At 35.3% G+C, this 12,380-nt stretch overlaps 1 protein-coding gene across 1 annotated transcript in view; it reads right to left on the bottom strand.

The window, feature by feature from the left end:
* Positions 1–436: 436 nt before the first annotated feature.
* ABCA12 (ATP binding cassette subfamily A member 12) overlaps positions 437–12,380 on the bottom strand; it is a gene marked incomplete at both ends in the record, with an annotated part of 186,263 nt that continues 174,319 nt past the window's right edge. The window contains 5 exons of the mRNA XM_082658827.1: positions 437–538; positions 1,846–1,983; positions 4,279–4,384; positions 9,038–9,130; positions 10,688–10,791. Of these exons, the coding sequence (XP_082514953.1) occupies positions 437–538; positions 1,846–1,983; positions 4,279–4,384; positions 9,038–9,130; positions 10,688–10,791 (543 nt within the window). The remainder of the gene's footprint in view (positions 539–1,845; positions 1,984–4,278; positions 4,385–9,037; positions 9,131–10,687; positions 10,792–12,380) is intronic.

The raw sequence follows: 12,380 nt of genomic DNA, 5'->3' as shown, positions 1-12,380 counted from the left end.
ATTCTATTATTTTCTGAAAATAAATTATTTTGTTTGCTCTCCCAATTCTACCTACCCCAAACTACCTTACTTTTCTTCTCCACTCTTTCCTTTCAACTGCTAATAGCCATGCTTTTAAGCTGTCTTTTTATTGAAAGTAATAAATTAAGGCATTCATCTTCAGAGGTTTCACCTTTGCATAAGAGTCAGCAGCTTACACACTAGCATGCTCACAGTGCTGAGTAGACAGAAATTCATTTCAGTAGTAAAAACATTCACTGACCTTAGAAAGAAAACTTTCCATTTATAGTTACTGGCTAGCCTTGCACAATTGTAACTTTCCAATACAGAATAATACTTTAAAATTAAGATATTTTGAGGAATTTGTATCTTCTGCGGCTCCTCAAAATGAAGCCATTGGCATTTGTTGAGACTGAGTTTGCTGGAGGTACTAAGACTACAGCTGGTCATCTTGTGAGTCAGTGCTTACGGTGGAAACTTGGCTACTGGTATCGGCAGTTTCATAGCACTTTTGGTCTTTGGCAAAGTTGATGAAAACCTGATTTTTCAAGGGAAATAAAGCCATTAGTACTTGGTAAACCAAAGGAAGAAATAAGGTGTGTGTGTATGCACAATGGGAGAGCTAATAAGAAGAAAACTAGATGTCATAGGGGCACACCCAAACACAGAAACAAACTCTCACTAGGAGTCCTTCCTTTAGGTATTGAAATTTATCTGGGGTTTGAAAATAATATCTATATCTACAACTATAAATACATTTATAATCATAATATAAATCTAAAGCTATAATTAAATATCTATAGCCACATATTTGTATCTATTTGATCTGTATCAGTATCTTTCAAGTATCTTTTAACAAGAAGCCCAAACCAAGCCCTTGTCAAATGTTTGTATGATGATGTTGAGAGAAATTTCACTAGTTTCAAGAGGTTCGCTAGTTTCAACAGTTAATGCACTAAAATAAAATTTGTATACAAAGCTCACATTAACATTATGTTCAGTAAGCTTATTATTTAACAGGCAGAACTTTATGACTTTGTTTAAAATTCTATTAGTCATAGATTCATCCAGAAAATATTGAGAGTCTACTTTGTGCCAGACATGATACTGGTAATTGGTTACAAGTCAAAGGATAAATCTTCTGTGTTGGTAAGGTCATAATTGCTTAACTTCCCATAAAAAATTGTCCATGAGATGCAGCATGATTCAGAGGCCTCTGTAGCCTCACTTTCAGACCCATTCCAGTGATAGGTCCAATCAAATGTTCTATATATCAGGTTGGTTGAACTGTATAAAACTAAAACAGTGCAAAGGTGATGAAGGATGTTCCATGATGCCTCGAGTTATCGAATATAAATGTAATTAAGACAGATGATGTGAATGAAACAAAAGAATCCTGCATTTACCACTTTGGTTGCCTGAATCTAGCAGATCTAAAGCTTTGGCACCAAATTCTCACTAGATAACTCCATCCTCCCCTAATCTAGGAAGCCAATCAATAGAAATGTTATTTAAGAAACCTACCAAGGAAAAAGTAAGGAAAGTGTTAACAGCTATTTGTTTTATAGATGAAAATAACTGTTGCTTTACATATACAGATAACTGATAGGTATAGATGTCTTATAGAAGGAAAAAAATCTTTTCTCCATTAAAAATAGTTAACTCTTTTCATATTTTTTCCTAACATCCCCAAATGCACTTAGAAATAAATTAAGCTAACTTTTTCAGGTGCAAGTTTAGATACTGCTTCAATCAAAAACAAATTCAATGTCATTAAAAAGAAATAATGAGGAGGTATAATAATTTATGTGACATTGTGCACATGGATCATGGTATCCAGCTTACCTCTTCCAGAGTAGTCTGACTCACTAAGAAATTTGTGATATTTAAAGCAGTCTTGTTGGTTTCCAGCAGATCAAAAATGTTTGCTACTCCTCCTGCAGTGACCGGCACATGATACTCTAGCATGCTGAGGTGCTGATCCTGTGGGAACCAAAGGGAAAAAATGTATTTCTCAATGTCAGGTAATATTAACTTGACTAGACATAACTTGACCAAGAGCTAAGAAACGTACTGCAATTCATTCCTCTGAAAATGATGTTACATTGTAAATAATGGGTATGTTTTGAGATTAACAGCTTTCAAAGATGAGATAAAAAGTTTTATGAATGTCCAAGAGAAAACAAATTAAAAAGCTAATGAAAATTCCAAAATATTCTACATTCATGTGCACTTATAAAGACATTATAGTCTTGCCTAGGAAAAAATATTGTGGAATGGTATTGCCTATATCAGATTACGCTTAGCTCACATAAGCGTTTTCAGAGATAGCTTTCAGAAATTTCATTTTTTTTTAAATGTTAAAATTGTTCTAAAGGGCTAAGGATTAGCTGTTCAATTTATATTGGCTATAGCTGCCAGATTTCAAAAGCATTGTCTATGAGAAACCTCATTCAAATAATGCTACATTCTTAACTCACTCTAAAATACTTTTCAGTTTATTTAGTCTGTAGTATCACCATCAATTTAGTAATCTATTCTTATTTCCTTGGAGTATCTTCAACATTTTGCTTTTCTGCATATTTCATCAATTATCATATCTTATTTATTTTTCCTCTAAAATAACTCTCAAATGTAACCTTTCCTCTCTATCTGCACCATCAATTTTACTAACTTGCTGCTCATCACTCCACATCTGAGTTATTGCAACAGCCTCTTCAGAAGCTTAGAAACCATATACACTCATATGTTCTGGCACAAAGTAGCTAGGATAATCTTTCCTAAACACTAGTTTGGTCAGGATGTTTTTTTTACTCCATAAACAATCCCTGTAACCTATATTGATCAGATCAAGATTGTATATTGCAGCCTGGTATTCCAGACCTGCGTTACTGGAAACCCCTCTTCTCACTCCTTTGCTCGCTGTCTAGCCCCTCTCATTGATTTGTGTTTACATCATACCTGTCAGTGCAATCAGGCTATCTTATCGATACTTATTTTTACTCCCAAATTGTTGTTTGGTTATTTCCCTTTTAGAGATCTAGAAACTATCACATACTTGTAGAGAATGGTCTGCTTAGGAAGTAATCAAACTTTTATCATCACTGCACTTGTCTTGTATAGCAAATGTAATCTCATCACTCAGTGAATAAACACAGATTTCAACCCAGAAGTTCACTGAAAGAAGAAGTATTATGACCAACGTGGTTTGTGCAAAAAAAAAAAAAAAAAAGAAAAAAAAAGTGTCCTTTAATTTTTAAATTTGATTTTAATTTAGATGATAGAAAATGGACTTTGATAAGAATCAGAGGTTGAGGCAAAGGTATTTTGTAGAGATAAAAGAATTGTTTTTAAAAATGAACTCTATTTTGCTCTCCAAAATCACTTCACGTTAATATGGTGCCTGACAGTTTATGAAGCCTCTTTGTGGACATTTTATCATTTAGTTCTCACACCAGTCTTGTGAAGTAGATATCAACAGTATTTGTAAAATAGGAATACGAGGCTCAGAGACTTTAAATGTCTTGCTGGAAATCACATAGGCAGAGCTGGACCTCAGCCCAAGTCTTCCAATTTCTGTTCATCGTTCCACACCTGACTTCCGTTTAAAAACAATCACTTGCTATAATCATCTTATATATCAATTACCTGCACATCAAAGATGTTACAATGATAATTTTTTTGTCAAGTGCATTTAAATATGTACTATGTGAGATTTATATGTATATATCTGTGTGTGTCCATCCTGTTGATATGTATATGTAAGATGAAATTAATTGAGCAATGTTTCAAGTAGTGTGTGATTTAAGAACTTGATTTCCAAGCAATTCTGCTCAAAACTCTGTGGGCTTATCTTTCAAGTGAGGAAAGCAAAGGAGATAATCTCTTCTAGCTGTGACATTCTGGAACTTTGTAATTTTTTTTTTCTTAGAAGAAATGCCCTTGGTCATATGTATCTGTCATTCCTCAATTCCCTAACATATGTAACTAATAATCTAGTTAAGCATACAACCTGAAAAGTAATACAATACGGTCATAAAGCCTTTGTGAGGAAGAAATAAAGGTATGTAAAAGGACTATGTTACTCTTAAGTAGCTACAAAAATATATAACTAATTTGAAGATTTTATCTGTTAATACTAAGTGTGCTTCAGAGTATCTTAAGCATCTTGAACTAATAAATATATATTGATGAATAACAAAGCTATGGTCAGCTTGAAAATGACAAACATCCACTACGATATTAGATTATAGCTATCAAAACCAGTCAATCTCTTACTTTTAAGTATGTTTTTGGAAAGTGAAGTTGCATGAACCTTGTGAGGGGCTCCATGCTCACTTTGACATTCTTCACGTGAACCTTGACGGTAAATCCTCGTCCAAACCTAGAAAGAAGTGCAAAATACAGTATGAGTTATGTTTTGCTGAAATAGCTCCTTTGGAATTCTAGATAGTGAAACAGGACCCAAGCTGACCATGATAGCCCCTTTTCCTATATAAAGACTATCATTTTGCTATAAAAGTTCAGGGCCTGTTGCAAACTGGAAATAGTACACTGCTATTACTTTTTATTTGTTTCTACCACTATACAAAGTCAGATCCTTTGGACAAAAGTTGCATTAGAAAGAAAATACAAAATCCTGGCTTTCTTTGGCATCCATGAATTGGTAATTGATGTAAATTCCTGGAGCTACATACTTTCTAATTTAAAGCAAAGAGAATCTTTAAAGGCAAGTTATTGGAGATTTGATGTCAATCGTAAAGATTAAAATCACTGGGGTTTTAAAAATAAATAATAAATCAATATACTAGCTAACAGTTTGCACCAAAAATAGAGTTTGTAAACAAGTCACAACAGACTCTCTGGGAACAATATATAAGGCCTTTTTCATCCTTTTTTCTTATCTTGGTTAATATTGTCTTATAAGAAAGCCAAGCTGTTGTACAGACAAAGGTATAAAGTAATGTTATGATGTTGGAAGATTAACATGGACATGTATAAATGCATATGCACTATGATAAACATAAAAATATTAATTTAATTTTAATTTGATAGTATGATATTTATGCACATCTCCCCAATGTATTTTTGGTGAAAAGGTTTTGAATGTAGTAAAAATGTTAAATAGCTTGCTGAAAGCCTGTTCAAATGGCAAATGAACATTCTAGATAAAAATCGATGACTTCATGTACTTGGCAAGGTCTAATTTGTTACCAAGATAACTTTTTTGTGTGTCTGTGTGAGGGGGGGGCTTCTCATTGCGGTGGCTTCTCTTGTTGCGGAGCTCGGGCTCTAGGAGCACGGGCTTCAGTATTTGTGGCTCGCCGGCTCCAGAGCACAGGCTCAATAGTTGTGGCGCACGGGCTTAGTTGCTCCGCAGCATGTGGGATCTTCCCGGACCAGGGCTCGAACCCGTGTCCCCTGCATTGGCAGGCACATTCTTAACCACTGCGCCACCAGGGAAGTCCTGTCATTTACTTTTTTTTTCTTTGAATTTTTGAATTATATTTTATTTATTTTTGTATACAGCAGATTTTTATTAGTCATCAATTTTATACACATCAGTGTATACATGTCAATCCCAATTGCCCAATTCAGCACACCACCATCCCTACCCCCATGCGGCTTTCCCAGCTTGGTGTCCATACGTTTGTTCTCTACATCTGTGTCTCAACTTCTGCCCTGCAAACTGGTTCATCTGTACCGTTTTTCTAGGTTCCACATACATGCGTTAATATACGATATTTGTTTTTCTCTTTCTGACTTATTTCACTCTGTATGACAGTCTCTAGATCCATCCACATCTAAACAAATGACTCAATTTTGTTCCGTTTTATGGCTGAGTAATATTCCATTGTATATACGTACCACATCTTCTTTATGCATTCGTCTGTCAATGGGCATTTAGGTTGCTTCCGTGACCTGGCTATTGTAAATAGTGCTGCAATGAACACTGGGGTGCCATGTCTTTTTGAATTATGGTTTTCTCTGGGTATATGCCCAGTAGTGGGATTGCTGGATCATATGGTAAGTCTATTTTTAGTTTTCTAAGGAACCTCCACACCGTTCTCCATAGAGGCTGTATCAATTTACATTCCCACCAATAGAGCAAGAGGGTTCCCTTTTCTCCACACCCTCTCCAGCATTTGTTGTTTGTAGATTTTCTGATGATGCCCATTCTAACTGGTGTGAGGTGATACCTCACTGTAGTTTTGATTTGCATTTCTCTAATAATTAGTGACGTTGAGCAGCTTTTCACGTGCTTCTTGGCCATCTGTATGTCTTCTTTGGAGAAATGTCTATTTAGGTTTTCTGCCCAGTTTTGGATTGGGTTGTTTGTTTCTTTAATATTGAGCTGCATGAGCTGTTTATATACTTTGGAGATTAACCCTTTGTCCGTTGATTCGTTTGCAAATATTTTCTCCCATTCTGGGGGTTGTCTTTTTGTCTTGTTTATGGTTTCCTTTGCTGTGCAAAGGCTTTGAAGTTTCATTAGGTCCCATTTGTTTATTTTTGTTTTTATTTCCATTACTCTAGGAGGTGGATCAAAAAAGATCTTGCTGTGATTTATGTCAAAGAGTGTTCTTTCTACGTTTTCCTCTAAGAGTTTTATAGCGGCCTGTCTTACATTTAGGTCGCAAATCCATTTTGAGTTTATTTTTGTGTATGGTGTTAGGAAGTGTTCTAGTTTCACTCTTTTACATGTAGCTGTCCAGTTTTCCCAGCACCACTTACTGAAGAGACTGTCTTTTCTCCATTGTATATCCTTGCCTCCTTTGTCATAGATTAGTTGACCATAGGTGCGTGGGTTTATCTCTGGGCTTTCTATCTTGTTCCATTGATCTATGTTTCTGTTTTTGTGCCAGTGCCATATTGTCTTGATTACTGTAGCTTTGTAGTATAGTCTGAAGTCGGGGAGTCTGATTCCTCCAGCTCCGTCTTTTTTCCCTCAGGACTGCTTTGGCTATTCAGGGTCTTTTGTGTCTCCATACAAATTTTAAGATTTTTTGTTCTAGTTCCATAAAAAATGCCATTGTTAATTTGATAGGGATTGCATTGAATCTGTAGATTGCTTTGGGTAGTATAGGCATTTTCACAATATTGATTCTTCCAATCCAAGAACATGGTATATCTCTCCATTTGTTGGTATAATCTTTAATTTCTTTCATCAGTGTCTTATAGTTTTCTGCATACAGGTCTTTTGTCTCCCTAGGTAGGTTTATTCCTAGGTATTTTATTCATTTTGTTGGAATGGTAAATGGGAGTGTTTCCTTAATTTCTCTTTCAGATTTTTCATCATTAGTGTACAGGAATGCAAGAGATTTCTGTGCATTAATTTTGTATCCTGCAACTTTACCAAATTCATTGATTAGCTCTGGTAGTTTTCTGCTGGCATCTTTAGGATTCTCTATGTATAGTATCATATCATCTGCAAACAGTGACAGTTTTACTTCTTATTTTCCAATTTGTATTCCTTTTATTTCTTTTTCTCCTCTGATTGCTGTGGCTAGGACTTCCAAAATTATGTTGAATAATAGTGGTGAGAGTGGACATCCTTGTCTTGTTCCTGATCTTAGAGGAAATGCTTTCAGTTTTTCACCATTGAGAATGATGTTTGCTGTGGGTTTGTCGTATATGGACTTTATTATGTTGAGGTAGGTTCCCTCTATGCCCACCTTCTGGAGAGTTTTTATTATAAATCGGTGTTGAATTTTGTCAAAAGCTTTTTCTGCATCTATTGAGATGATCATATGGTTTGTATCCTTCACTTTGTTAATATGGTGTATCACACTGATTGATTTGCGTATACTAAAGAATCCTTGTATCCCTGGGATAAATCCCACTTGATTATGGTGTATGATCCTTTTAATGTGTTGTTGGATTCTGTTTGCTAGTATTTTGTTGAGGATTTTTGCATCTATATTCATCAGTGATATTGGTCTGTAATTTTCTTTTTTTGTAGTATCTTTGTCTGGTTTTGGTATCAGGGTGATGGTGGCCTTGTAGAATGAGTTTGGGAGTGTTCCTTCCTCTGCAATTTTTTGGAGGAGTTTGAGAAGGATGGGTGTTAGCTTTTCTCTAAATGTTTGATAGAAGTCACCTGTGAAGAGCTTTTCTCTAAATGTTTGATAGAATTCACCTGTGAAGCCATCTGGTCCTGGACTTTTGTTTGTTGGAAGAGTTTTAATCACAGTTTCAATTTCATTACTTGTGACTGGTCTGTTCATATTTTCTATTTCTTCCTTTTCCAGTCTTGGAAGGTTATGCCTTTCTAAGAATTTGTCCATTTCTTCCAGGTTATCCATTTTATTGGATAGAGTTGCTTGTAGTATTCCCTTAGGATGCTTTGGATTTCTACGGTGTCTGTTGTAACTTCTCCTTTTTCATTTCTAAATTTATTGATTTGAATCCACTTCCTCTTTTTCTTGATGAGTCTGGCTAATAGTTCATCAATTTTGTTTATCTTCTCAAAGAACCAGCGTTTAGTTTTATTGATCTTTTCTATTGCTTTTCTTTGTTTCTATTTCATTTATTTCTGCTCTGGTCTTTATTTCTTTCCTTCTGCTAACTTTGGATTTTGTTTGTTCTTCTTTCTCTAGTTCCGTTAGGTGTCAGGTTAGATTGTTTATTTGAGATTTTTCTTGTTTCTTGAGGTAGGCTTGTATAGCTATAAACTTCCCTCTTAGAACTGCTTTTGCTGCATCCCATAGGTTTTGGATCGTTGTGTTTTCATTGTCATTTGTCACTAAGATAACTGTTGAAACTGCTTTCTGAGAGTATTTTGGTTGGGGAATAATAATAATAATAATGATATTATTAGCTTTTAGGCCTTCCAGCTTTTGGGGTTATTAATTAAAAACAAATTCAATCCTCAGTACTATAATTTAACTTCAAGGTAAATTAATGATTAACTTCTCCATTCCAGTTTCACTACTCATTGTAGGATGGGCTGCTGTGATAATCCTTGAAGGTGAGTATAGCACTGGTAGATTTGATTACCCTTTACCATGTGTTAAAGAATACATTTGTTCCTCACCTGCTCTTAATATGCTGCAATGATCCAATACATTGGAACCTTCCATTCACCATAATGGCCAACCTGGTACAGAGAGCTTCACATTCCTCCATGCTGGAAGACAGAATCATGTCAGTATTCTGGGCACAGAAAATTAGTTTAAGATCATGAGCATAAGCTTAACTTTTTTCATTATGGCACCTTAGAAATATTGTTTGAGTATCTGAGTTCCGTAAAATGTCCTTTCCCTTGAAGAACAAAAATATCTTTTAACATATAAATTAAATGTCTTCATATAGGATTTATTACTGTTTCTTCTCAAACTTGAGGCCATCTCTCTCACCTGGATAGCCCACTCTATCAAACACAGTATTTCTTTTAAGCTCTTTCAAACTTTGACTCAAGACCTACATTTCGTAAATGTTCCCAAAATACTACTAAGCTGTTTTCATTACGCCTCATACTCCGTATTCAGTTGGCTTCTATTCTTCTGTGTTTATAACTAGTTAACCTGTACTTGATTATATAATTCTAATTTCATGTATGATGATAACTGGAGGAGATCTTAGGTATCACCCTGTTCACTTAATACAAAAGTTAATGGAGGGCTTCCCTGGTGGCGCAGTGGTTGAGAGTCCGCCTGCCGATGCAGGGGACACGGGTTCGTGCCCCGGTCCGGGAAGATCCCACATGCCGCGGAGCGGCTGGGCCCGTGAGCCATGGCCGCTGAGCCTGCACGTCCGGAGCCTGTGCTCCGCAACGGGAGAGGCCACAACTGTGAGAGGCCCGCGTACCGCAAAAAAAAAAAAAAAAATTCATGGAAATCGGGGAGAATGGATACATGTATATGTATGGTTGAGCCCCTTTGCTGTGCACCTGAATCTATCACAATGTTGTTAATCGGCTATACTCCAATATAAAATAAAAAGTTAAAAAAAAAGTTAATAGAAATTAAATGATTGGCTTCAGAACATATACTGTGCTAGGGCAAGGCTAGTATATAGGATATAAACAAGTCTCTTGATTCTAAACATACCCAGTTCTTTTTCTACTATATGATCATTATAACGAAAGGATGAACTTAATATAAGGCTGACCTTATAAGAAAGGCACAGAGAAAATTCTTTAGTAGCTTTTTTACCTAATTGATTGGAAGGGTCTACTTCATGGAGAAGGCTTGTGAACGAGCTCTTAAAGGACTAGTAAGATTAGAATCTGGAGAGATTTTGTGAAAAGATCAATTCCAGTAGAAGGCACAGCCAAAGAAAGCGCATGTGATAGGAAAGGGCAGTGAGTGTAGACGGAACCACGAGTCATTCAGATTGACAGATAGGAGAGGGTGTCATAGGAAAAAAAGACTAGAAGTTTAGACGAGGCCAGATAATAAAAGGCCTTGCATACTAAGCCGAAAAATGCTGAATTTTATGTTATAGGCAATAGGGAGGCATAGTTGAATTAAGAGGGCCGCAAGTTATGGGAAATTTGTTTCTTAAAAGATTTCTTAGGCCCTGTCCCACCACAGGAGCTGGAGTCTCACCATGAAACCTTCCGGACTTGCTCCTTTGACTATGAACAGAAAATAATCCAACTGCGGAATTCACTATCAGTATATATTACACGGGATTACCCTTCCCATCTCTCATCCTAACATCGTGTCATCTCTCAGTTTACCTGTGAGAAGTGAGGATGACGGCACATTTATTCTGTACTTCTTCTGAAATGATCTTCCAGAGGTGCCGTTTTGATTTAGGATCCATCCCAGAGCTTGGCTCATCCTTAATAGAAAGTTACAAGAAGAATTTATCAAATTAATTAAATTTTGATGAGGTTCTTTACATGAATCATTGCATCTCACTTGCCTAGAACAGAAATCACTTTTCCAGGTCATGTGACTAACGTATTTTATACTTAATAGGCTTCTTTCTGCTGCTGTCAAAAAGCTCAAAATTAATCATTTAAAATTGTCAATGTGTCTTAAAAAGTATCTCAGTGAAGTTGTACTCTTACTTTACACTTGTCTCTCATATTTCTTTGGAAAATATTCTGCTTCAATTACTGACAAAGCAAGAATTTTTACATTTAATACTATATTGTCACATATATATTTGAAGCTACATCAGCAAGACTGCTACCTTGCTCCTGATGGCAGAATTGTGGCTGTGAGTGATAGATAATATGTTATGTGAAGCACAGATAATTCAGTTTGATTTGTTTTTGTTAATATGATTGAGGTGTACTTTCAGTTTTATGTTATTAATTGAAATTTAATACTCCTTGGGGAAATAAAAGTAAGATTTGCAGAAATTGCCAAATAGAAAGATATAAATTACATTTTAAAGTAAATGATGTTTAGAAAAATTATTCAGACATAAAATTAGAAATGCAGCAATGGAAAACCTAAACAAGCAATAATAAATCCTGACAGATGATTAAAAAACCAAATTGTAGGTCAAGGTTAGGTAAAAATTAAAAACATATGTCTGAAATGGAAAGTATATACATAGGATCATCAGAGGTTTATTTTTATAGTAAGGGGTTAAATTTAAAGAAAGAAATGAGTGTTAATTTGGGGAAATAGTAAAGGTTATATTGTCACTGTTCCTATTTTTGAAGACAATGGCATTACAGTAAATATATATAAGAGAAAATACGGTATCTTTCTCTCATAGCCTGATTTTAGTTCAGCTCATTAATACATAATATTTGCATAGAGCTTTTAACAACATTTTAAAGTACTTTACATCTATTATCTCACAGGGGTGCCTAAGGATTGTTTTCTTCAATTTAAGGTACACTTATACAATAGAATTCCATTATGAGCATCGATTGGCAGGGATATAATGCGTTATAAGCTTCCGGTATTATAGAGAGATGGGTTGTGCATTACTCTACTCAGTTTAAACGATTTGATCCTCTATATTACTTAATCTCTGGAATAATGTGATGATTTATAACTGGTGATTTTACTGCATATAGTTAAGCCTCTTTTGGAGTTTGGAAGTCCTTGAATGAAGGGGATCTTCCAAAATAAGGGCAAGCTTATTTCTCTGAAATAAACACTTTTCACAGTGTTTGGCCTGGGGAGCAGAATGCTATGTCACTCCTAGTGTAATTTATATTTCCAGGTGATCAACTTAATTTTTCAGCTCTTAATCAAAATATAAACGTGACATGTATTTCTTGCCTCCAAAAAATTCAGATAAAGTAGAATGGCATATTGTCAAGATTGCATCTCAAGCTAGGTAACTCATATTTTTAAGCAACAAGGAAATAACATTTTAGCACAGCATGTTGTCCTCAAATGTGTATTTCCTTTTTGGTAGAAGTTGGAAAATGTGTTAGTTCACCTGATCAGTTACTAATA

This window comes from Grampus griseus, assembly GCF_964374135.1.
Source record: "Grampus griseus genome assembly, chromosome: 7".
Classification (NCBI taxonomy): Eukaryota; Metazoa; Chordata; class Mammalia; order Artiodactyla; family Delphinidae; genus Grampus; species Grampus griseus.
The sequence above is the reverse complement of the archived record's forward strand: the minus strand, read 5'-3'. Positions and strand labels throughout refer to the sequence as shown.